This window comes from Lonchura striata, chromosome 4 (genome assembly GCF_046129695.1).
Source record: "Lonchura striata isolate bLonStr1 chromosome 4, bLonStr1.mat, whole genome shotgun sequence".
NCBI classification, from domain to species: Eukaryota; Metazoa; Chordata; class Aves; order Passeriformes; family Estrildidae; genus Lonchura; species Lonchura striata.
In genome coordinates this window covers 73,432,817-73,459,643 of record NC_134606.1, presented here as the reverse complement: position 1 = coordinate 73,459,643, position 26,827 = coordinate 73,432,817, and the positions used below count along the sequence as shown (strand labels likewise).

The 26,827-nt window shown below is 44.8% G+C and overlaps 1 protein-coding gene across 1 annotated transcript in view; it reads right to left on the bottom strand.

Moving 5' to 3' along the window:
• The window catches only part of ANTXR2 (ANTXR cell adhesion molecule 2), a 77,851-nt gene that overhangs the window by 44,593 nt on the left and 6,431 nt on the right, over nt 1-26,827 (bottom strand). The window contains exons 4-10 of the mRNA XM_021529524.2: nt 24,714-24,795; nt 23,638-23,745; nt 23,470-23,538; nt 22,559-22,639; nt 8,927-8,987; nt 7,865-7,960; nt 5,141-5,210 (exon numbers count right to left, since the gene is read on the bottom strand). Of these exons, the coding sequence (XP_021385199.2) occupies nt 5,141-5,210; nt 7,865-7,960; nt 8,927-8,987; nt 22,559-22,639; nt 23,470-23,538; nt 23,638-23,745; nt 24,714-24,795 (567 nt within the window). The remainder of the gene's footprint in view (nt 1-5,140; nt 5,211-7,864; nt 7,961-8,926; nt 8,988-22,558; nt 22,640-23,469; nt 23,539-23,637; nt 23,746-24,713; nt 24,796-26,827) is intronic.

Here is a 26,827-nt window from a genome sequence, read left to right as displayed (position 1 = left end):
CAACACTGCTTTTACTTCCTAAGTGTCTTTATCAAGGGCAAGAAAACAGAAGGGGAAAACTACAAATTCCATAAAAGAGCTGCAGCAAGAAGTAAATGTGTGAAAGGGGTTCACGGGGTCCTAATGAATGCTGGAGTTCACAGGTATTGCCTTAGCTGAGCGCCTATCCATGCTGCCAGCATAGTGGCACAGAGGAGGAAGCAGCAAGACTTAAGAGGCTGCAGCTGATGGAGAAGCAAAGGGAAGTAACAGTGGAAAAAATTATTCCTTGGTATAGTTACATCAAATTTGCAAAGACTGGCTTCCCTGCTGCTGCATGTACTGGGGATGTACCTGGGAGTGCAAGTGCTGCTTGGCATCCTGCCTGCACAATGAATTTGGGACCACCACTGTCCCAAGGGAACAGATTCTGGTTCCCCAAGATAGGAAGCACAAAAGCAGTTGGTCAGTTCCTGGCTCCCAGGTCACAGGCAGCAGTGAATGGAGTCAGAGCAGAAGAGGATCTTTGGGTAACGTAACAGTCAGGATCCCTGGTTAGGAGCCTGCCATGACAATCACTCCATACAGCACCTTCCAGCTGCTCTTCAAAGGGACAGCTGTCTAGAAACCCAGTGAGGTAATCTGAAGGATGGAGCCCACAATCCATTCATCTTCTCTGTCTGTATTCATGTGTCCATGCTCTTCCCCTTAAATCTGGTGCTGGTATTAATAAAAATGACACTTAGAAAACAGAAAGCAAGGTTCCAGGTACCCCTGTTCCACTGTCATGGAAACATGTTGCACCTAGAAATCCTAGAGCACCTAGAGCTGAATGTGAGGCATGTGATGGGTAACAGATCACTTCCTGCACTGCTGTATGCTTTGTGCCAAGTGAGCTGCCCCAGACTCCATCAGCTCCTTGGAAACTGCAAGTAACCAATAATTTAGCAGTACAGTAGTCATTTTCCTTCCTACCACCCAGAAAATAATTCCTATTAAGTCTTTGCTTTTTAAGTGCCACCAGCTGTTTGTGTTGGACAGGATGTAGGAAGCGATAAATGCAAGCTGAAGACAGCAGTGTTTGAATAGAGGGCACACAAGGTCACTAACAGCAGCAGTGTGAACTGTCCTGCACAGGATCAGGAACGGGACATCATGCCATGATCAATATGATCAAGTGAAGCCAATTTATTGCAAAAACTAAGCTATATTTATACTGTGTTCTATTGCTCACGTGTCTCAAGCTAATACATGATTGGTTAAATCCTTCTGTGCACGCATTTTAAGCTTTTGATTAATTTAGTTATTTTTTCTTCTTCATGCATCTCGCTGCAGTTTTCTTGTCTGCCTTTACATCTTAGACTGTCTGGAGTTGAGCATGTTGTTCTCCTTTTGTGTCCTTCAAGGGCATTTTGACCTTCTATTCAGTTTCAATGAAGACTAGGTTGTGCATATGTCCATTTTCCTGCAGAAATCCCTCAACACTGTCCCACCTTGGCATGCAAGCTGAGGTACCTCTGAGGGAACTTTCACTTGTGCTCAGGTTTACGCTGAGATTTTTCTTTTTTGGCTGTTATTCTTTAAGCTCCTGAGCCCAAGAAGGACACTGCATTCTTCTGTCCTAGCAAAACCTGAGTTCAAGTGCAGGATGGACAAAGTTGGAAGCTGGCCAGCACTGCAGCTGCATGAAAAAACAGCCTTCTCTAGTTCCCTGAACTATTTTAAGAACAATGGCAACTCCTCAGCCTGTTGGTTCAGTTTGAGTAAGCCACTGCCTGGCCTACATCCATCCTTTCCTGTCTGGTTTAGAGACGAGTGCACAACATTGGATGTTTGCAGTAGGCACCGTAAGATCCAAACTGTTACTGTGATATTCTAGTGAGAAATGAGAATTCATGTAGACTGAGATAAGTAGTAGTCACATAACTATTTAGTAGAAGCCTTTCAGCAAAACAGTGTTTTGCTGTGCTAATTTGAACTGTAGTTATTGTCATTCACTCACCTAATAAAAGGAAATTTCTAAGTGTTCAGGCACTGCGAGAAATGCCGCTTTTCCCACTGGCGTTTCCATGCAAGGCAGAGGGGTTTCACCAATGGCTCACCAGAGCAGAAGTCAGCTGGAGGTGAAGCCAAGCCTACAGGCAGATTGTTCTGAATGCAGACTCACAGAACTTCGGGCAGACGTGAGAGAACAGAAGTGAAGCTAGCAAGGAATGTAAACTCGTAAATTCACTATTTTTCCTGTACTAGTGTTCTGGGTTAGCAATCACTAGTAGTCTCTTGAAAGAGACAAGGGCTCTGATTGCCTTCAGAGGCACAGTAACTACAGAAAGATGTAATGGAGAGGTCACAGCCACCTCTGGTTTGGTTTGACTCTCTCAAGATGTGGCAGGACAACAAATCCAAGTCTCAGCTAAAAAGGGGAACTGATTTTCTCAAATATTCCAAGACCTTCAAAATGTGACTCTTAAATGGGCAGGACAGTAGGATTAGAGTCCTGTTTAGTAACCAGCTTGACTGTGTTGTTACACCTGCCATCACAATGCATAGGTGATCTCTCAAAGCGATTCAACCTACTGAATTCAGTTAGCCTCCTCACCTTCCTGCCCAGTGTATGTGTACTTTCCCTTTCTGCTTTATTTCAAATTCATAACGTGTTTTATAAGGCATGGGTTGCTTGTGTGCAAATTGTGAATAATTGTCAGATGTTAACTGATCAGGAGCCTTCTAAGTGGGCTGGGTTTGTAAACAGACTATGGAATTTTGCACTTTAGAAGCAGCATGACAAGAAGAGATTTTAAATGGCACAGGCAGAACAGTGATGTTGTCACCCAACCTTAGGATGATACATCCGTCTGCTACAGGATACAGTGGAAAAGCAGACTGAAAAAAAAATGCTTGTTTTAATATACAGCTGGCACTTGGGAAGCTCCAGACCCAATGCAGCCAACAGCTGGGAAGGAAGTAGAAACACACCATGGCCAAATTCCAGGAGAGCAGGGGCTCACCAACCCAACATCCTGAGTACTTTGGCATTTTATCTATTTCACACAGCCTAGTATTGCTCTGCATGTGAAAACTGTTAATTCATCAGGCAACAAGAAGCGTCTGCAATTACGAAAAGATACAATGAAACCTGTTACATGAGTGTTGACTGTTCACCCAGAAACTAAGCTGCAGGTTTGAAAGTCACACAGCGAGCTAACTCAGGCTGCTTGCATAATCTTAAATCTACCCAAAAGAGCACTAGAAAAGAACAGAGGGGTTGTTGTTACATTAGTGACTAACATTAGCTCCACTACATGAGGAATTACTGGGAGATATCCAGCACTAGTCTAGGCTGTGCCAATGGGAAGTCAGGAGTTCAAGTACGTACATATCTTACATAGCTGTCAGTCTTCTGCACAGTAAACACTCAGCTCTGGGCCAAAGCTCCAACTCCTTCAATAGTGTGACAGGGAACTGTGCTTCACATGGTAACTTGAGAAAACGTGTCTTCCTGTGAACCTGTAGAACTCCAGATGTATTGTGCTGAGGTGCATTATCCACACTGCAGTTCCAGTGTGGCAGCTGTCTGGTTCAGTACCACTCCAGAGTGTAGGGAAAAATGCAGCATGGGCAACTCATTTCCACAGCTTCAACCTACACAAACGTGTCATGCATTTCACATGCCTTTGGCAGGACTGGTTGTTTATGGTACTCTGGGACAAACTGTGTGTGGAAAAGCCTTTACAGCATCAGCTTTTGGGGAGCTTCACACTGGGATTCTATGTAATGTATGCTCCACAATGGGAGTGTGTGTATGGAATTTGCTACTGCTCTTCTGTTGTACAGTAACTGCACTGAAAAACCTGGCCTGGGGAGGAAAGGTTTAAACCCAAAGGATTGGCATTGTTCTGATGACAGAACCAGTTCCCTTACAGCTTTGGTGGTGCTGACTGGTTTTAGCTAAGCCAGAAGCTGCAGAGCTGCTGCGCTGTGGGATGCACAGGGTTCTGATACCCTGCTGCACGTGGCACAAGATGCATTTCTCACACAGCTATGTGAAAAGCCACATCAGGAAATGTGTCAGTATTGAATCCCTCACCCCTCCCTCTGCTCTGCATGGAGCTGTGCTCCATGCCTGTTCTCCCTGCCAGCCATGACGCAGCTCGGGAGGCAGATTCTCTGGGGTCAAGCACCGAACGTTTTTCCTCTACGGCTTTCCAGCTTCCCTCCCCCAGCCTGCTGTTTAACACACAAACCAGATGTGCTTTTGGAGCTTTGCTATCCACTGAGGCGGCTGATTGTTGCTCAAGTCAGAAATGTAACTACAGACCAGTCATCTATACAACATCCTTACCTCTTCAGCTCCTGAAGTGCCACAGATAAAGGCAAATGCAGAACTTCTGTGCTTCCCATTGGATTACCATTAGCCTCATGCCTAGTAAATCTCTGGGAATAACTACTTGACTAACAGGGAGGAAGCCAATAGCCAAAGCCTTGGCCCTCCCACAAAACCCAGCTCTGATGTGCGGTTTTCTGACTTCAGATTAGCTTAGGGTATTCAGAAATCTGCACATTGAAGTCCAAGTGACCATAACGCCCTGAGGCACCTTTGACTTGGAGAGGAGGAGGGAAGGATTAGTTCTCCAAGGGCCAGAAGTAATGTGCAGCCCTGGCCAGTGACACTAAGGCCAGAGCTGCAGTTTAGCCCCAGTGCTGGAGCTGTTAACTCATTGGATCAGGATGTGTGAAGCAGGGGTACATGTCCTGACACCTAATTTTAATAATAGCTTGTAAGTGTCAGTGGCAATGTCATCTCTTTAACAGTGGGCCTGAAGATGATCTGGACGAGAGCATATTATGCCCTGTTAAAACAGCTAATCTGCATAGAACTTATGACAAGCCAGATCTTTTCAGTACTGCCTAAACTGGCTGAATATTCATTTTTAAGGCACCGTCCAAATGGGTTTGGTCACAGATGACTACTCAAAGTCCTCTTCAAAGCTGGCATATACACCAGGGAATAACACAAGAATGGGGGAAAAAATACAACAACAAACCACCCCCTGTAAAAGCAGCAAAACATTGCCTTCGGCCAAACCCCTCCCAGTTAATGTCAGCTATAATGGTGCCAAATTCCAGCAAAACATGGGCTGGCATTTGGTTCAGTACTTACTGGCCACTTTTGTACAAGATCGGTGCAGGGCAGAGCAAAAAGTCAGATTCTACTGTTTTAGGCCTTTCATCTGAAAAACAAAAATCACATGAGGTTACTGTGCTGTGCAGATTAGGCCAGGAGTTGCCATGTGAATGTGCTGAGGTCCCTCTGTTCCCATGCTCCTTACTGCTCTGTCCTGGCTGGAACTGGCAGCAAGGCAGGCCCAAGGTAAGGAAACACAGAGCACCAGAGCTGGCTGTAAATGCCAGGTGAACCCACATTACAGTGCTTATTTGGGCTACTCAAGTCAGTTTATGCTCTTCCAGAGAGAACACTTCCTAGACTCAACACTGGCTTTCTGGAGAATGAAAACACTATTAGTAGTTTCCTGGTAGCTGGAAGATGAAGGTTTGTTTCTAGTTGGCTCCATCCCTGTGCATTGCATTACAGGACTGTTTTATTAGCTGTGACTCTAGTGTTTTTTCCTCCAGTGTTTTTTCTGTTTTTGAGTTGGTGTGATTTGCAAACCTCTTACATTTACAAAGCACCTATCTGTAGAGCACAGGAAGCACTTATTTGCAGCACCTTGTGTCCAGTACAGCATTCTGTTGTGCAGGTGTGAGGAGGGCAGCATGGAGCTTTTTTGCCTCACGTGTCTGGTAAGCTGGGGAAAACTCAGCTCCTGTGTGCAGAATCATCAGCCTGAAATTCCCCATGGCAGGATCAATGATTTCTGTGCGAGGACTATTTCCTGACTGTGGGGTGAGAGCAGATAAGTGATCTGCCAGATCAACTTGGAGATGACTCTGTCCTGCATTTCAGGAACAGGCAGAGAGACAAGCAGTTCAGGGGCAGCTGAAGGAGGAGCTGTTGGCATAAATGAGCTTTTCATATGTGCTATAATCTGCACTGACTGCTTGGCCTAGATTTGGGGCTAGTCATGAGGTGGGGAAGAGGGATTAGCACATTGCCATATGTTTTTGTCTTAATGGTATGTTTCATAGATTATTTTTCTATCCCACAGCTCCATTTGGCAGGTTTCCTTTCTAGCATTTGGTAATGGTTCTTTATAAATGCAGAACGAGCAAGATGCCAAACGCATCCTTTAAAAGCAGGGGAACTGACACAGTAAGGGTGTGCTTAGAGGCTGGTCCCAAAGAGAGCCCAGGCTCCCAGAAAGGGGAACTCCAACACCAGCAGATCCTCACCCGAGTGCTCTCCATTCGTGCCCTCACCTACTGAGGGTTCTGCAGAGGGACTGTCAGTCCTCTGCAGAGGAGACTGCAATGACACAGGCATGGTTGTCCTTCTCTTGGGATCATCTCCTTCCTCCTGCTACTGCTCCAAGCACCCTCACTGTCTTGCTGTTCATCCTGGCTCCACTGGTCCCCTTTAGGCTTCCTCTGAAGCAGGCAGTCAGAATCCAGCACAGAGCTGAAGAGAACGACCTCGTGTACTACAGGAAGGACCACTTGAAATGTCCCTGCGTTCTTCCTGTACTACTCCCCCGCTGCTTGCTGTTGTCCATTGCTGAACACGTGGACTGGGGGGATGTAAGAAGGCCCTGGCAAGACCCCATAGAGCAGATTGTGTTTTTATAATCAATACATCACTGTGCCATTCCCCTACCCTCATGTGCTTCAGCACACCCCTTTCTGAAGCCAAGAAAAAACAAGCAGCCCAGAGCTGTAGTTGGCAATTCTCACATCAGATGGTAGCAAGTGTTTGTGGGCAATGGGAAGCAGAGGTGACAATTGTAATGGAAACTGAAGGGAAATTTATACAAGTGGAATTGACTTACGGAGGCTGCCTGCATCCAGAACTGCTGGATTACCCTGTTACTCTGCCAAATTATTGTAGGTATTTAACAGGCAGGAGAAACTGGCAGCCCATTCCAGTATATACAATATCCAGGGTAAGGAAGAAACTGCACTGGAAACACAAATTCAATTGTGAAGGAATTTAGGACAGGCTAATACAGAAATCAGACAATAGGCAGGGGAAAAAAAACAGTTGTAGTTTTTCCTTCAAGTCCTTTTTTGGTTGTTTTCCAATGTGGCTGGAATTCTGTTAAGAGCTAGAAGTTAATGTACTTATTCTAGCCATCCACTTAAGTTTCTGCATAGAAAAAGCTAACTTACCTATAAGGTAGAAGAATGTGCCAGTACAAGGTGTCATGGTCACCATTTGAAACAGAACTGCTTTGTTCTATGGCTGCAGTAAACCCTGATGCTGGGCAGACGGAGCTCATGGACCATGAAAGAATACACCACTGTTCTAACCTGGCCTTTTTCTATGCTGCTGCAGGACGAGGACTGAAGTGCCCCTGAAACCCACAGCACACCTGGCACACCACCCAGGACCAGCAGAGACCTTGCAAAAAACAAGGTAAGTGCCTCTGGGAATTGCAATGAGATGTCTTGGCCAGGATTATCATGCAGAAAGGGACTTCAGTGAGTACACTGCAGCCACGGGTTTGTTCATCAGCTAACATCTGCCTGCCCAAACGTCAGGAGCCAATGCTAATACCCACAGCAAGGGGGTTACCAACACCGCTCACAGCTAAAGGCACCTGGTAGCAAACTGAAACCACTGAGCAGAGTGTGAAACAACTTTGTTCCCTTTACTAATCCTCAGAGCTTTCCTGTTCTCCTCCTCTTCGCTATTTTTCTCTTTGAGTTTTCATGAGCTGAGGTAACTACAGGACTACACAAGCAGATGATGGCAGACGTCCGCACTTACGGATTGTTGTTCCGTTCACTTGATAGGTGCAAGTCACGCTGTTGGCTCTCCCACCGAGGGTTAAGCCGCTTCCTCTGAGAACAACCTGAAACTCCTCTGGAGGGAAAAGCAAACACATAAAATCACCAAACCTCAGTGCACTGCAGTAGCCTACACTCAGACCACGGCAGTTTCATTTAGTCTGCAATAAACAAAGCACAACATAGTAATGCTTCCAACTTAGTGAGATCTCCTTTTCTCCTGAAGCATTGTACTGAATTCTCCTTATAAATCAGCAAAGTCAAGACTTGTTCCCAAATCTTTATTGAGACAGCCCTCTGAAATTAGAAGTGGATTCAGGCTATCAGCAGGATTCAGGGCTCAGCTGCACAGTAAGACATACTTTCTTAGTAAATGAGAAATAGGAAACTCAGAACAAGAAGACTCCCAAAACCCAGATCAGACTCATTTGAAGTGCCAGATTAAGAAAACATTTCCCCTTAGCACTGTTTCTCTGCAAGTTGCCTAAGGACCAGACTATCTGTGAGCTGTGCAGAGGAGGAGTGAAAAGAGTTTTTTTACCAGGGCCACTGACTTCATCCAGAGCATCAACATTTTCACAAAAATGTCCAAGTAATGTTTTGCAACTACCTTATTTTGATTGATCTTCAACTATGTGTGGATTGTGAAACTTAGAAAGAGGACAAGGCCTTAAAATTCTGGGCAACTCTTCTATTTCATTAATATATTTCTCTCGCTGCTCAAAAATGCAGTCATGTGCTTTGTTCTTACACTCCACAGATTTTGGGGCAGGTTTGAGATAAGTGCAGAGCAGACTCAGGGGAGAGGGGCAGGTAAAGGCTCTCCTACTTTGACGTGCATTACCCAAGCTATAGAAGCAGGCCCTGGTGGCCAGCTCCTCTGAGGAGAACAAGAAGTCAACAGAGAAATCTCATGTTTCTCTAACCTCTTGAGGACTTGAGCTAGATATCCTTTATTCTAGAGTCATGCTGTTTTCATTTGGATAAAACAGAGGGAAATCAGTCTATAATTGAATAGTATATTAAAATTATAAAACCTTACCTCCTACACAGACACTGGATGGCTCCAAATATAAAATCTCAGTGCATGATTGTTTCAAGACCTATTGCAAAGGAGGAAATAGTTACAAATATGTTTCATAGCACTATTTCAATGAGCAATCTTAATTTAAAACAAATGCTTTTCCCTAGATCACAAATACAGCTACAGGTTTGGTTTAGTAAGTCAGATTTTGTAGGACATTGCCTTAAGCATGAGCAGTTCCTGCACACCTGCACAGTCAAGACGAGGAGTTCCTAAAGCTTGGATTAGTTTGTTCAGCTCTGGAGAGCCTTTAAAATACAGTGATATCCAGATCCCTAACCTGATTTTTCCATGAACCCAAATCCTAATGTTTAAGCCAAAAATCAATCACAAGGAGCCTGACCCAAAACCTAATCCAGTCAAAAGCAGTCTTCCAACAATGAAGCCTGGTCAAGCCAAGTGCAGGTTATTTTGAGTGCTGGCACCTTGCCCTGTGTGGAGAGGCACAGTGACAGCAGTGTTCCTGACTGTGCTGCCTGCCACTGGACAGGGATCTCACTTCAGCTCTTCCTGTTGTAAGTGGTATTTTTAGCACGCATTCGTAAACATTCCATGGCATCGGTTCAGGTCCCTGCAATCACGTGCACAGCAGCGAGTCCTGTTACTGTCCCCTCTGTATCTCCATTTGCCAGGTCTGTGCCTGCTGCTGAGCTGCCCTGACTTCCTAGGACTGTCCCTCTGTCCTACTCTTAACTCCTGCCTTCCTCTCAGTAGGACTCTACACTCTGTCATGTTTCCCAGTGGTTCGTGTTGCTATGTATCCAGGCCTAGCAGAAACAATCATGTAGCCACTGTTCTGACAAGAAGCATGCCAAGCTCGAGGAAAGAGGGCACCCTGCCTCACTGAACACTTCTTGTATTGCCTCTCTCCCCATAAACTGTTGTGCACAAATTAGTTTTTTAGTGCTTTAAAACCCATGTTAAATATTAAGTGGTATTTTTAAAAATGGAGACGTTGCAGGCACATGCATTTGGATGAGACACAGCAACAGAGATCTTAGGAAAGAATGTAGCCCAGAGTTCAGTGCAAGCCAAGCAGTTCGTATTAGCTGAGGACCTTGCTTCCAAAAAAGGGCTTTAGCCTTTTGATTCCTATTGCAGTGTGGAGAGAAGCTTCCAGTGGCTTGTTTGGGGGCTGGGGAATATTTTGTGTAGCATTTTATTCCTTTGCTGCAAAAGCACATTCAGTTGTTTTCACTGAAGACTCAGATAAATAGCGCAAGTGAAGCTGAGACTACAGGCCAGCTTTATGTGAAGCACAGATCCAGCAGGTGGCACAGAATTCAGTAATTTTGTTTTTAGAGGGAGAACCTTCCAACCCCTGTCCTGGCCCCTTCGCCCAGTGTCTGAGGAAGGGTCAATAGTATGACTTGGAGGTCAGGGAGAGGGGAAGACAGTATGGGACAGAACCTGACTTCCCTTGCAAAGTAGTATTTCTCTAGGTTCTTTACATCCTAGAGTGAATCTGCTAATATTGTGCCTCCAAATACAATATAAATAAGGGAAAAAACCTACCTGGATATATTTAACTATCTTTGGATTTAAGGACAAACTGGCAAGGGCAGACACAACAACCCCAACTGAGCTGAAATACAGTGTAGATAAAATCATCACAAATCATGAACAAAAGCAAATTTCAATACAGGGGTCAGGATACACTGGTTTCCTGCATGGAATCCATTTTCATGCATGTTCTTGGCTAAAGTAGAAAATACCAGATGTTAATACTGCTCCTAGAAATAACTGCTTTGACAATAATTTTTCATTATTTTTATTCCTGTCGTCCTCTGCTTAGCTTAAGCAAGCTGTACTGTTTAGAGACCCTCTTTTTGCAAGGGTAGTGGCCTAAATCTACCAATTCCCCCCCAAACAAAGCTTATACTGAAACTACTAAAATTGGGGTTTGTAAGTTTGTCAGGCTGCTTTCTATCCTTCCAAAAGCCTCTTGATAGTCCACACTTGGAAAAGAAAAAACTGGTAGAGAAATCTGCCTTGTCCCCAAAAGCCCCTCCCCTCAAGGATCAAGTCTGTTTAAAAAGCAGACATCAAACCTGTCAAGGGCTAACTGGATTCAGATGGAGCCAATCAGAAGCACACAGATATAGTTCTTTGCTTAACCTCTGCTTATGCTCTGGGTTCTCCTTAACACTAAGCAATACTGAAACACTGTTCAGAACTGAGTTTTCCCGGAGTTAAACAAAAGCCATCACATTCTCTGCAGGGTCCAAGCCCACGAGCTGTCCTGAGCACCAGCCCTGTGTACAGTTTGTCTCACAAGGATTCTGCCAGCACCATGGGAAGCTGAGAGTATTTTCAATACAGCAATTGCTCCATGTCCTTTCACTTGTGGGGGAAATGAACGTATTTGCACATTTTAGAAGAAGGTACAGAAACTTGACACCTTTCTTTGTTCCCACTCGCTCTTTTCTACCTGTTTTAATCTTTTTTTTCCCTCTCCACACAAGCCATTCCTTCCAGCCAGCACAGTGCACTCCAGCACTCCAACAGAAAGTTTTTTTTCCCCTGCGGAGAACTGATGTGTAGGCATCTTGCCCATTTTCATTATGATCCATGTGCATTATTTAATATACCTTCACACCCCCATCCTTTAGAATTTAAAACTAACTTTATCCTGATATGGAAACCTGGGCTGCAAAGTCAGCAAGACCAAAACAAAGTCCACAAAAAATCTCTACAGTGCTCCCTTTTTTCCAGTTCAGGATAATCCAAGACACTGTAAATTCATTATTTAGAAACCCACTGCCCACAAGAAAAGTTGAAATAATAACTCTATAAGGCCATCCTCGGATAGAATAGTCAAATACTCTGCTGACATAAAGTAAATTCAAATAAGACTAAGTGTTTTATTTTAACAGCATACAAGGAGAGATTCTGAGAATTTATGTTATCCACTTTGTCTCCAGAGGTCCACACCAAATATAGGACTCTGCTCCCAGGCTCACAAAGGCTTTTCTCTCATTCCCTGCTCTCTCCCTCCTCCCAGTGCTGGCTTCACCAGAGAGAGCCAATTCCCCACAAACCCAAGTGCAAAGTAGAGCAGAAACCTGTCAGCCTTTGTCCTGCTGTCTCACAGCTGCAGAAGTGAGAGCTGTGGTAAGACTAGAGGGTGTTCTTCCCCTTCTGAGGTGACCTTTGCAGTGTGGGAATGGTGCCAGCTGCAACCAGAGTCTAGCAAGGTAAAATGACCACAGCTGTGAGCTCTTTAGCAAAGGTGTGGCTGCTGGGACAAGAGAAGGGAGTGGAGCTCTGTTCTTAGGCAGTCTCTTGGACTGTACAAAAATGAGGCCCCAGACATCCACTTGTTCAACAGCAACACAAGAAACTGCTGAGGAAATGATTCTATAGCTTCTCCATGTTCAGGACTTGTTATATTGCTGCCACACTGCAGCAAGCAAGCATCTTGTGTTTTAAACCCTGGTGGTTTTTAGGGCCAGTTCTGAAAGCAGCCAGCACAAGAACCAGTGGCACAAATGCAGTTTGTGCTCCACACTGACACTGCAGCCGGGCACTGCTCCACAGGGATGGATGCTTGCAGGGCAGCTTCCCACCCATCCCTTCAGGGAAATCCCTTCTTATGGCTCTTGAGGGGACCCTGTGCAGCTCCTACAGCATCTCTCAGTAAAGCATATTGATCATTTTAGAACACTTCCAAGAGCAGAAGTTATCAGAAGAGAAACTTCCAAGATTCCCAGGGGCACTTGCAAGCCAACTCACCCTTGATGCAAACTCACTGGCACATCTTGGGTCCTACCTTGCCAAACAAGCTTCTCTTTGCTGAAAGGGTCATTTGTCAATCAGCTGCTGGGCTGCCCAGCTCTTCTGGGAACACCATGGCCATCCCAACTAGGGCTGTGGAGCTTTAAATCACCTGTCCCTAGGCTATTTCAGTGGCTTACAAGTAAGCACACATGTAAATCTTCCTAAAATAGTTGTAGGAAGTTCATTTATCAGGTCCACTTACCCATTACCAAAAGCTTTACCAGCTTTTCCATGTGGCCCTACTTTTCACCTAGTGCATTTTTCCCAGACTTTTCTGACTGTTAAGGAGTACTTAAAATCCATATCCAGCCTCATGGCTTTCTACACACTTCCCACTAGAAGGTTCCTAAAGGTTCACAAAACCTTTAGTTCACCATTTCTAAAGCAGCGGACTCCCAGTTTTGTCATTACTAACACATTTCCTCCCACTAGAACTGTTGGAGAAATCCTGCCTCTTTCTGACCTGCAGGTGTCTGACCACACACTCGGGTGTTGTCAGCTCCGAGATGCAGAAACACCCCACACCCAAATTCTGACATCAGCCCTGGAAGGGCAGATGTCCCTGCAGCACCCTGCACAAAGGCAGCCAACTAACAGGCTGACATCCAGCTCCCCACTGCTCATGGTCTTTGCAAACTCCACAGAGTTTATCAACTCTGTCTTGCCAGAGATCTTTCCCCTGCTTTATGCAACATTTCTACTTGTGGAAAATGTGCTTTGTGGATCTTCCAGGACCTCTTTAGCTGTCACAGACCAGGCCTGGGTTTGCCTGGACTCTTTTTCCACCCTCACTGCTGCCTCTTCCAAGTTCTCAGTGTTTTAACAGCAAAGCAGGATGGCTCCTGCAGCTTTTTGCGTATTTAGCCTGCCATTCCCTCAGCACATGCTGTGGAACAGAGCTGTACCAGGCGGCACAGTGTTACACAAACAACAACTTTCTCTTCCAGGACTCTAATGAAGGTTGTGTTCCGTGAAATTGTGAGAACAATGCACTAGTAACAAGCCATGAGCAGCTCAACCATACAGAGACAATTAATAAAATACGCTAAGTGTCAATTTGTCTTGCAACCTCACTCGGTTTCGCTTAGCCCCATATGCAGTTCAAAAGTTTCTGGCAGCAGGCAGCACCATAAATCATAACTCGCATGGCATCTGTTCCTGCCCAAAACTGTACACTGTATACAGGGTTTGGGTAGATCATCATCACAGCTGGATTATTCACTGAACCATGGTAATGATTTCAAGTCTTGAAAATGCTCCATGGCTGTGTAAAGCATTTGCTTCCTGGGACAGAGGTCAGAATAACCAGGAATTGCTGGAAGGAGATGGCTGCTGACATGTTCTGGTCAGACTCAGCATGCTAACAACTCTGAACAGCTGAGGATTTCCAGGGCCACCAGTGGCCTTCCTCCCTGTGGATCCACTCAAACTTGCACCTCTGTTTACATCAGTGCTCACCAGAAGCTGACCACAAATCAGGCTGCTGTAATTTTTGGGGAAAGGCAGCGTGAATCTCGGAACAAAGTGTATGTCCTGTAACAGAACAAATGCATCCAACTTACTATTTCCAGAACCTGTTTATAAAAAAAACAAGATGTTCACCTTTAAAACTCATCTTTGTTCTACTGCCGTACGGCAAGGCTTATGCAAAAACCCCTGACAGTGCAACAGGATTGCTTCCACATGTTGTGTGTGCACAGATAATGTCCCTGCAGCTTTATCTCCTGGTTGGTGCATGAAGCCTGTTCCTGGAGCGCAGTCCATGGACACACTGCCAGCCAAAGTGTGCACAAACCAGAGACAGCAGCACAGCCCTGAGAGCCCTCTGCAGCCTCAGAGCTGCAGGCAGTAGTAGATTTTCTGTGGAGACTCCTTTTCTTTCTTCCTTTTCTTTCCTCTGTCTCCTCCAAACGAGGGGTCTGTAATTTTCTCTAGGAATGCTAGAGAAAATTACAAACAGAACAGCTGCTGAGTAAAACTGTAACCTCAAGGAAAACAGAGCTAGAAACGAAACACCATTGATGGTGTGACATGCCATGAGGATGTGCTTTCCTCTTGTACTGTGCCAAGCTCCTCCCGCAGGTAACCACAAAACCAGCCTCATAAAGAGCTACATCTCTCATCAGGATACATATTTCAAGACACAGTTGCAATTTTATGTACTTGTCACTGCAACACATGGATGGTCAGTGTCATAAATGTATGGCAGGTAATGGAAGGTGATGTCTGGGAGGGCTCTGATAACATACAGAGTGCTTAAATCTATGTTGTGCATTCTGTGCCTCAGCTGGATTTGTGCATGAAGGAAGAGCCTAAATGACTGCCAGCTGTGGGTCTTTTCTTGATGAGGAATTGCCTGCACCTTTGAGTTCCTGGTTCAGCTGCTCAGAAATGCTACTGGGTGTGGGGGACAGCTATTTAAATTGTAGACAACAGCAGGGCTCCTGCATACACAGGTGGAGCAGGCCATGAGGATGGGGTCCAGAAGCCCAGATCAGAGCTGGGGAAAGCCCTCCCAGCCTACAGAACACTGCTCCTGAGCGAGGCCATTCTCTGGTGAGTCAATGCCTTCTGGAGCCCCATCCCAGCTTCTCAGGGGCTGGGGATCTCCTCAGGGGAACGGATGATGAAGGCAGTGTTGTGCTAGTGCTGGGTTAGCTGTGTCCAGTTGAGCTCACCCAGGTGCTTGGTTTAGTTCCGAAAACTATTCTGCTTCATTCCTTCCAATTGGCTGCATCAGGACTGGGCTTACCCTGTGTTTCCGTGTAGGTTTGTTTTTCTATGAGTCACTTAGAAGTATTACTGGCAGCTTGCTTCCTTTTTTTTCTTTTTAACTCAAAACTTTTTTTTTTTTCCACTACTGCTAAGACAGAAAAAAGGAAAGAGAAGTAAAGCAGGAGGTGTTTAATTGGTTTGCTGGACTCACTGGTTTTGTTATAGAGAATGAAATGCTTACTGTGCATTGAGAAGGATTTTTTGTGCTGAATTCAGTGACTCTTAAGGCATGTAAAGTCAACATGTGTGAAATGAGGGTGATGGAGAATTTAAGGCATATGCAGGCTGGCATTGTTACAGGTTTTCTCATTCATGAGCTGTTGCTTTTTTTATGTAAATAGGACTTGTGCCCCCTAATTGTGGCAGAATTAGGTTTTAACAAAAAAATATCTAGAGTAGGTCACAAGAGGAAATAAATTTAAGTACAGCTCTTGATTTCTGTTATTAAATTCAAGAAACCTTTATCAGACTTTTTAAGTGAGAAGCACCTCTGCAGCCGACCTCAGGCTCTGGATAGGCTGGCCTGTTCATATAGCAATTAATGCTTGAACTTCCTAAAAATAAGTGTTTTCAAAGTGCAGCTTTTCATTCTTTCTAGCATTGGTTTCACATCACGTGCCTCTGCTGTGTTCAAGCAAGCTCTGTCATTTATTCCCCCAGTGCCGATCTGTGCAGAAAGGCACGAGGCAGCAGGACCACCTCACACTAGGTGGATAGCAATCAATTCAGGGAGACTTGGAATGAAACACATGCTTTTCAAGGAAACACCATTTTGGTGCTTCTCTCCAACAAAGTCAGAGCAGGAACTGCAGCAGTTAATATCTAATGGTTTCTACCATTCTCTGCTGCCAAACATCTGTGCCCGTGACTACACCTCGCTGCCAAGCCTGGCCTGTTCCCTGACACTGCTCGGCAGTGCCGTGGACAAAGAACAAGGGGAAGGGGAAGGCTGCTACCCTGTCCCCTATCTGAGTGAAAAAAATCCCTGAGACATATGGTCTTGCATAAAATCACCACCCGAGAGAAGCCTGGCGCGGCGTTAGGTTAGTGAGAATATTCTAATTACACCAAGGCTGAGCTGCACCTCATTGGCAGCCAGTGAGGAAAGCAAATGGAGATGACAAAACTGCGGGTCATGAGATGCGTATTTTAACACCACTGCAACCTTTACCCCCAAATTACTAAAAACAACCCTAAAACCATTACTTACCAAGTAATGTAACTCAGAATCAAGACTAACTGTGACTTTCCATAGCAGGAAAGAAAGTTGTTTGGGCTATTTATTTTTTTTCTATTAGTAAGAAAAATCTGGCTCAAAGAAACTTCTCAGTAAGGAGTCGCTGGATTTCATTTGGACCTGTGACTGCTTCCTTTGCAGCCAGTTGTACAGCATCCCTTATGTAAGAGAGCTGCCAGGCGTGCAGGGCTGGCTGACAAGTCCCATCCCAATCACAGGGCACAGGCACGCTCACTCTAACCGGAGTCATGTCAGTGCCGGTGCTGGCTTATCAAGCTCACTGTGCTCCACGAGAACATTATATGGTTTGTAATATGTCAGAGAATGTCAAACTTAGGGCTGCATGGCAGTGAAGGGTAGAGCAGAAAGCATTCTATTCCAGGCCATTGATTCCTTTTAACAACTACATGCAGTAATTCCCAAAACTATCTCCTCAGTCTCAATCACATGGAAAACATAGCGCAGCGTTAGTTCTGAACCTTGCACCCAGTGCAGCTTGAAGATTAGACCGTCCAAGGGGATTAAATAAGATGACTGATTTAATCAGAATAATTATTTTAATGATAACTTGCTGCATTTCTCCTCCCCCCACCTCCTTAAAGGTCTAATAGTTTGCTTCCTGGATTCCCAGTGCATAAACCGAGCATATTTTCTTCCTACAGGAAATGATCCAATTAAGTTGATGTATAATTGATAATGAACCGTTTAAGCTGATTTTGGCCTTGAAAAATCTTAACCACGTCCAGTCAGCTGGCTGACCCCCCCTTCCTCCACAGTGGAGGGACAGGACTAGGGGAAAGGGAGGGAGCAGGCTGAGCACACTGCCCAAGGAAGTGCAGGGAGTCAGCCTAGCACGAGGGGGCTGCACAGCAGTAGGGATTACTTGAAAATCATGTAGTCCCTGATTGCTGCTCCAGTACCCAAGCTGCAGCTTGGCCCCTGGGTTCGGGCAGCAGCCACGTTGGAGACATGGAACCAATGATCTCTGGTGTCTAACCCTGCAGCACCACTGAGGCAGTGGGGAAGTTTCCCGCCCTCCCTAAACACAAATTCTGTTGCCTTACAGCAGGTACCAGTGGGAGATGCTGTTGGACTCATGGGAGTTCGGTAATTCACCCTCCCCCAGTGCCAAAACCAGGTCAGCTCGAGGAAGTGCTGCTGACAGCACAGCTGGAAAAGAAGGCATCAAATTCATGGAGAGAGGCTGGAGCATATCTTTGGGAAGCCAGTGAAGTAAGTTTTTATGAACATAAAGGCTAAAATTTTTCCTCACATGAAAACCTCTTGCCTACCTCAACAAAACTGACTCCCTCTCACTAGACTTTCTTTTTGTCCCTGCCTGGGAACCAACTGGCTGTCCAACACTGTTTGGGGGCTTCCCTCCCTGCTGGCTTTGTGTTAGTACGGCAAACAGGGACAGATCTCTCATCACCAAGTCTTGTCAGCAGCCTATGGGGCCCCTGTCCCCTGTCTGTGCTGGGCAGCGGGGCACAGGCGTGGTGACAGTGTCACCACGCTGCAGATGAGAGGTGACTGGGTGAGGTACCGGCAGCGCTGAGCGGTTTGTGCAGCCGCTCCCTGCGGGCCCCGCTGCGCTGGCTGTCACCGAGCCGTGTAACTGCAACGCAGCCATGCTCTGCCATGCACAGCGAGTGACACAGGAACCATCCAGCTGACATGGAAACCCCCAGGATATTCCATTGATACCCTTCACAGGTGTCCAAAGGGATCGGAATGCCAGAGGGATTTTGCTGACTGCTCTTTGCAACAGGAGCAGACTTCCCTCCATCACCCACAGAGTTTTACAGGAGAGAATTTATACTTTTATAGCAAACTATTTATTTTTTTACAGCACTCCCTGCTTATACTCCTTTAGCCGGAGTCTGACACTGGGTGAATCTAGGTTCTTTTAGGGACCTAGTGTGCATTTAATGCTTTGTTTGGCCTCACTGGTCCCAGGTGCACTCCTTGGATGGGTCTAAGTCAGTCCATGTCAGCCTGGGAGTTTGCACCCTGCAAACCCTGAGGTCTCCTCACCCCTGGACACCCTTTCACCAGGAGGCAGGTCCTCAGGTATCCCCATATGCAACTTTTCCTGTACAAACTGAGAGTTTATGCTGAGATATAGGGCTTTTTTCCAAGAGGCTCAGCCAACTTGGAGAGAATTTTGCTTCAATTTACAATGCAACTACCCATTTCACGTGACTTGACTTTTTTTTTTTTTTGTCCATTATGTTTAACAGTGAGTTTCCCATGTAAAATGAACAAAAAAAAACAAACTGAGCACCTGTAAAATGAACAAGCAGAAGGAGATATTACCAATTCTATTTCCAATCCTTTCCAGATAGAATTTTTAAGACATTTTGGAACTCTGAAAGATAAAACAACTCTGTGCTGACCCCTTTTTGACCTACTTCCTCTAAAGTTCTGCATGTATCAGTTCCTGTAGTTTTATCTGGTAAGTTTTTGTGGTGTTTGCTAAGAACAAAATAGATTTTAACTTCCTGTATTAAGTGCTGTCAACTTACTTCAGTATAAAAATGTGTTTGTCTACTTAGAGCTGTCATGCAGTGATAATGTTACTTGAGTGAGTTCCCTTAATGAAACTTTTCAAGGTACCAGCATTGTCCAATTCTGTCTGCAGAGACAACCAGACAACTTTCACTCACAAATTAGCAGAACTTGAATTTAATTAAGGGTTTCATTTTCTTATGTAGTACTGATCTGCTGCATGGTGACAGAAGCTGTGCCCTCCCAAAGCCTTCATCCTGTCCTGGCTCGCTCACTCCGTGTAATAATCAGCCAAACCCCATCAGTGACTGTTCCTCAGAGTGCAGCAACTTGCCTTCAGCATTTTGCTTTTAAGCTCTAGAGTTTTGCTCAGATTTATTCACACTGACAACTCTGTTTAATTATGACCTTGTAAGCTAGGTATGAGCAATGCTGGCAGAGCAGGAAACTTTGCAAAGCAGCCCCCTCTTCACAAGTCTGCACAGACTTTTAGTGGTGGATGTTAGTAGTATAGTTGGGTGTAGTTACTAGTGTAGTAGTGGATGTTATTCAGCAGAAACAATGGCATGGAGGTGCATCAACCCTTCTCACTTCCCTAGGACTTTATCAGAACTAATGTCAAAACACAGTGCAAGCTCTCTGGCATCTAAGCCGAGGTTAGTCTAATATTCATCTCAAACATCTTGAATGTTAATCCCTGGTCATGAATAAACAGACATTGTGTATCTGTCCAGAGAAAATAAATTTGAATAGTTGCTTATACTGAAAGCAACTGCAGGAGCAGGTACAACAGATAGTCTGTGCTAAAACTCATCCCTTTTTTTTTTTTTAACACTAACAAATGTAGAATAAGTGCTCAGCTCTCCTGGAATACAGTACAAAAGTAACAAGATAGCAGCCAAATAGTCTCATACCTGGAGAGATCAATGTAGTATAGGCTCCTGCATCACCTGCTCAGCAGTTCTGGGTTGTAGTTTTGCTCAGGGGTTTTAATTGCTGGGTTGCTACCATTTCTGAAGACAATGTTTTTTCTGAACAGAAATTGTTCAGCAACATTCATGGAGGGTTTCACAACTGCACCTTTGACTCTGTACTTTGAGCAATACTGATCAATGTTTGTGACCTAGCTCCTTTTCATCGGGTTCAAAATCAGCTTTCCCCTTTAGATCAGAGCCTCTGAGTCTGTATTCTCTAGCTAACTTGCAAACAGAAATTGATTTATAATAGTGGTAAAAAGGAAAACCGTGACTATTTCATGTTCAGTTAGATCTACTTATCAGTGCTATCGTGTTATGAGAATGAATTGTCACATCACTCCAAACCCCTGCAAAGAAAACTGAGTATTAACTACAATATACCAAATAAGCCTTTAATACTGACACCACTCATGTCCTACAGAAAAAGCCCCCACACACACACAAAATCCAAACCAATCAGAAACCCTACATCCATGCTCTGTGGTAAAAGCCGAGCGTTGACGTATCTGATGGCTGGGCTGTAAACAAACCTTGAACCAACTCAGGAGCTCAGTCTGCAGAAGCAGACCCTGCATGTAAGCTGTAGAACAGTGTGCATCAGTTTTGCTGTTCCTGTCACTGCTAAGCTGCTACCTTGAAACAATGCACTGCCATTCCGTGGGCTTGATCCTGTTCTATGATATGCCCAAATCTGGGATTTTTACAGACGGGTTTTTTCCTAAGTGTCAGAAGCAGCTGGATTGAGGCTTGTGCAAAAACCATCAGGCATATCTTATCAGAAAAGCTTCCCTCCCTGCTGACACAAAAGTGAAGGTACTTTAAAGTTCTGGGAGGTATGGACACAGCAGGCTACTAGCCAGAGACTGCCCAAAAACACCTCACCTGGCTGAGAATGCGGGTAATAGGACACCCTACGGCATATGCTAACTTTCCATTTGTTTGAATGACAGACTCCTCAAGCTGAGCTCCTCAGAAACCTCAAGTGACCATAGTTCTGCTGCTTCCTGAAAGGACCAAAGGCATGCGGAGACCAGAGCCCTCAGAAGGTGCCCATGTGCAGGTCAGTAACCCTCACTGGAAGGGAAACGCCAAACGCAAGTGCCTTTACTCCTTTATCCCTGACATGCCTATTTGCAAAGAAGTATCCTTGGAAATGTAACATCATCAGCTGGGGTTAAGCATTCAGCTCTTATAAAAAAGCCCAGCACTGGCACTTTGATCATTTGCACCAGCAGCACAGCTGAATCCTCCAAGTGTCCTTCAAATGGTACAAAATGAGATTTTAAATAGTAAAGGTTTTAGGCAGTACCACATGGGCTGCCCTGTCTTTTTAGGAGAACAAATGTCAATGCATCAAAAGATGGATTAATTTTCTTTAGAAAGCTCAAGGAAGATTCTGGAACTGTATTTATTTTAAGTAACAAGGAAAATAAGTTGTTGCATTATGGCATTTACAAAAACCATACTGCTCAGAGGAAGTGATAAATTCATGACTGTGTAGTATCCTGCATGTGAGTAGTATCCTTTTTGTTATTTAAAAAAGAAAAGGAAAAGGAAGGGGAAATGAAAGATAGTGGGCTCTCTCTCAGAAAAAGGATTTCATTATTGCTTTTGACTTCTGCCAATAAGCCTGTTTGCACTCTGCTGCCTACATGCAGCAGCAGCACTGTTAAACTTGCATAAAATATACAGCCTTCAGTCTAAAATGAGACAAATAAATTTTATGTTCACAGCCACAGGTGTCTTAACGCACAGCTGAAACAGTGTCAAGCCACTGATCACAAACAAAATGTTTCTCTTTGATCCCTTCCTGAAAACCACAGTAATCAGCTGAATGGCCTCATCTCACCAACAGTTTTTCATTCCATGCTTAAAACTTATTAGGATAAGAAGTGGTTAAAGTCATGGATTTAAAACACTTCTCTCTGTAAGTAAGGATTTGGTTAATTCCTAAATTGCACTTATTCCCCAGATTTTAAGCAGTTGTTCTCAAGTCTCGCAGAGTAACAGTCTCCATTTTTTCCAGACTAAACCCAAAGCAGTCATATATCAAGAGCATCCCCCCAACTTCGCACATGAACTCCCCTCTCCTTGTGAACAGTCCTTGAATTCTACATGAAGTCTGAGCACGAATAACTGCAGGAGGCACAAGCAGTGCTCCTTTACAGAACTGCCTCTCTAAGGTAATGGGGGAGGGAGGGAGCTTCATGTACTGCAATTCCTACCTTAGGAACCAGGTCTGCCTGGAAGTGAGACAGGAGAGTATGCTCTAATCTTGAGGAAAGATAAAACTTATTGCCTGGTACTCACAGAATTGATTATCCCCTTAAGTGCTTGGAATCCTCCAGTGACAGGGAAGACTTGCTCTTTCACGTCAGCGATTCTTTCCAGCTTTGGAGAGAAAATGCATGCAAACACATGAATCATCTGGCAAACTAATTTCCTCACAGTGCTTTACACCCTTAAAATTTAAATGGAAGTCTAAAAGCAATCCTCATCAATTCTGTGAGGAGAAGGAAACTTTAGAGCTCTCTCACAGCTAGCTAAGAGTTTTCTGAACTATAGGACTTACCACAGCTGACTGCAGCCAAAAATGGTGGCTAGTCATCATGGCAAGCATCACACTGAAGAAGCTTCTCAGGGCCTGTATCTTGCCAGTGATTTTGTACCTCTGTCCAGAATTACAGCCACTGTTTGCTGTGCCTTTCACTAAAAGCCCTTTCTCTGCATCTTCTGCAGGAAGGAGTCTTTTGTGTACCTCTCCTCAAAGCCACTTTGACCAAACAGGAGTATCTACAGTGTTCACTGGGACACAGCAACTCTGGAACAGCTTCCAGTGAAGGACATGAATCCCGTGTTCATTTCCTTATCCCAAGACTGTTACATATACGCTGTCTGAATCTTGTCTACAGCTCCTTTGTTCATGTGATCAGTAGCCTGACCTGGTTCCATTCCAATGAGAGGGGCTTGCCTGCACCCTCTCGTTGGCAGCTCCCAGTTAACAAGGGGATTTCCAACGGGTCTCCTTGGCAGTGAGTATGACACCCACACATTCTATTTATGTCTACATATACATCTGAGTGGGTTTCCTGAGCCAGAGAAGACATTGCGCTGCCTAATGTAAGTAAAATTAAATTTCTGTACTATTTAACATTAACTCTGTAAAATTCTGGGTTGAGGTACTGCCTAGAACTCTGTAATAGCAAAGTTCTTATTCTCACCTGTTCTGGTTCAAAATTCTGGACACCAATACAGTAAACTCTTGCTCCCAGCTCTCTGGATTTCTTTGCCTGTGGCATCACAGAACAGAGAAATAAGCATTTTTTTAATTCAACAAGGCAGCACCCAAACTCTGCAGAGTATGACATGTATTTCCACCTTGTGCTCACCTCTTTCTCTGCATACAAGGGAATCTGACCATCCAGCTTGCCATCAGTCAGTGCAATGATGATACTAGAGAACCTTGAAGCTCCTTGCTTCGCAATTTGCTCATTGGCCTGAAAACAACAAAATAAATTGGCCACCTTAAAACTACACCCAAGCTTTTAACCATGATGCATCTTCTAAGCATCTAATACAACATCTCTCTCATGACAATCCTCTGCCTCCCTTGAACTCACTACCAGCAGGGAAACCCCTCATCGGTCATTTCCAGCCACCACTGAGCCCATCTCCAAAGCACTGGGGTCACTGACGCATCAACCCTTGCCTATATGCAATTCTTCCAGGACAGATCTCTTCAAATCCACCATTAGGATTTCCTTTGCTACCTCCCAGATTTCAACACAGCCAGTAGGTTCCAAGATATAAAAGACTGAAAGGATGGCTTAAAACTTCTTTTTTCTTTTTTTTTTAAGTACCAACAGAATTCCCTTTGCCTGGCTTTTCATTGTGCAGATTCTGGTTACAAACATGGCTCTACAGTCACAGGGAAAGAACTGACTTGTCTGTAACAGTAGAAGCTAAAATCCTCACCTTCAGGGCCAGGGCTTTCACCAAAACTGCATTATTTGTACAAAGAAAAATAAATATAAGCAGCTGGGAACCCCGTAATTAAGACAGTCCAAAATGAAGAGCATTTGTGTCTGGACCGCTGCTCTGTGCGGTAAGCTCTCCCCAGGGAGAGCGCTCTGGAAGGCACCGCAAGCCCCGCAGCCCTCCCGAGCTGCGAGTGGCTGTTTACCACGGCACTGGGATGCTGGCTGAGCTCTGAGACCCACCACACAAACCCGTGCTCTGAGAAGGAGCGAGTCAGAGACACTCCACATGGCAGATTGCTGTGATGGCTAGTCATCTTCTGCATGGGATTTGCAGAGTGTCTGGGCAACCCTGGGGACCACTCGGGCAACCAGACAGATTTGAGCATAACAGACTGATAAAGCATCAATCTATTTATGTTACAGGTTGTTACCCGAAGGGTGATAACAGAGGGTGTGCAGATTACAAGAAGATGAGTAAAACCTACCTTTCTTAGTCCTTCATGTATGTATGTATCACCTGCTGGTTTCACCTTCTCCAGATCCTGCAGACCTTTCTTGATTTTCTCTCTGTGAACGAAAAAAAGGTAAGAGCCTGTTTGCGTGACCTGAAGGGTGAAAAGGGTGTAATTTATCAATTGAAAAAAGGTATTTGTCCTCAAGGAGAACTGAAATGAAAAGCTGTAATTAGAGCCTTTAGCTAGGAGCCCACGTGGAGGCAGACTGTGTGTTCATGACAGAAGTGGCGCTGTGGGAACAGGTATTTCAGAGCTATCTAACACAATATGCTTCAGTGAGTCAAAAAGCTGGAATCAAGGAAAATGTCCAGGTAGAGCAGATATTGCAAAGAGGTGGCAAAGCCTCAGCATTACATAGCCTAGTGGAAATTCTGTTGCATTAGGTCTATTTTGCTACTTCAAACCAACTTTGCTTCCAATCATGCTGAAGTCAAAGAAGAAATCCCTTAGAATAGCAGTTCTGTTTCATCAGAAATCTTCTGGACCAATATGCACGAATGCAATCACATAGAAATGAACTTCAGTAATTAAAACCTTTGCCCTGAAGAAAATATCTACTTCAGCCAAATGCAGCATTCACAAGGCATCTTTTGCTCCCGTGGCAAAAGTGAAGGATTGAGCAGAGTTTTTAAATTTTGACTTTTACAACCTTTTTGTGTGACCTTTCATAAGGCACCCCACACAGGTCCACAGCTCACTTAGAATTAACAGGAGAATGCATCTGTATCATGATTTTTCACAAGCAGTACAGCAGATCCACCTGCAAGATGCTCACTAACTATGGGGCTGAAAGGGATAGACTGAAGGGCTAAAGTCGATAGACTGCACAACAGGAATTATTTCCAGTGAAATCAGCCCAAGTTGGGGGAACAAAGGCAGAGAGACTACTGAAAGAATCAAATCTGGAGGGTCTTCATTCTTCTGCGAACACAGTTTCAGCCAAGTCCATGGAAGCTAGGGAAGGATAAGCAAAAACTAAGAAGGGGCAAAATTTGGGCCAGAATATATAGAACACTGTGACAAATCTAGGTGAGAAAGTGGAACCCAGCAGGGGTGAGGAGATGGAGGGAAAATACATAGCAGGATGCGTGAAAGCTTTCCTTAGGCCAGACCAAATGAGAAAGAATACATATGCCACACTGCCTGAATGCCACCCACTTGTCATTTGTTACACGGATGGGCTTCCTCTATGTTTAGCAGCTCTGTTCCAAAGTACAATCCATAGCTGGAATAAGCTCCCCGTCACAGGATCCACTGATACGATCAGGGAGGGGAGGGAGTAAAAGAGATATGTGGCACTGAATGTATGGAAGGGAACAAGTTATGTAAGATAATACAATCTGTTTGATCCAAATATTTTACATTCAGCATCTATAGAAACAACTTGCAAGTGATTATGTAGGAACGCAGATTATAAACCACAGAGTTGGTGCTTGCCAGAAATGAGTGGCAGCACATCACAGGCGTTAGTGCTCTGCTGCCAAGAAACAAGCAGCAACTCAAGTCCCAGTTTTCTGAAACAGATTTCATTTTGCAAAAATAGCTTTTGTACAATCAGTTCGGTTTTATTTATCTGCAATGTCTTGTGACCCGGTCACACAGCAATCTCTGGTGTTGCCAGGCCTCTGCCTACAAGGGGTTCCAGTAAAATCTTTGGTAGCATGAGCTCTTTTAGCTGCATTTAATCAGGCACCATCTCTTGCCCTCAGGGCACAGCTGCACTAGACAGACCCAGCCAGATGTCAACGAGCTCCCTGCATTCTCCACACTGGTCAAGTGCAAGCGAGTCCTGGTCTGGATGTCAGAAGGTCACTATGGACTTACGGCCCCAGAACCAGCAGCAGAGGTGGGCTCCCTCACTCTAAAACTCCTCACCCTTGGCTGGTTTGAATGCTGGGCACGAGGGCTCATGCCTGCCTGCACTGTCCCGATAATGAATGGGACTCAGCAGTCAACCAACCACAGCACTCAGGACCCCAATTCCTGCTCCTCAGTGCTCTCACAACTTCCTTTTTCTGGTTTCTGTAAGGCTGTTTGGTAGACACAGAAGTCCCCAGGGAAGTTCCGGTTGTATAACTCATCTG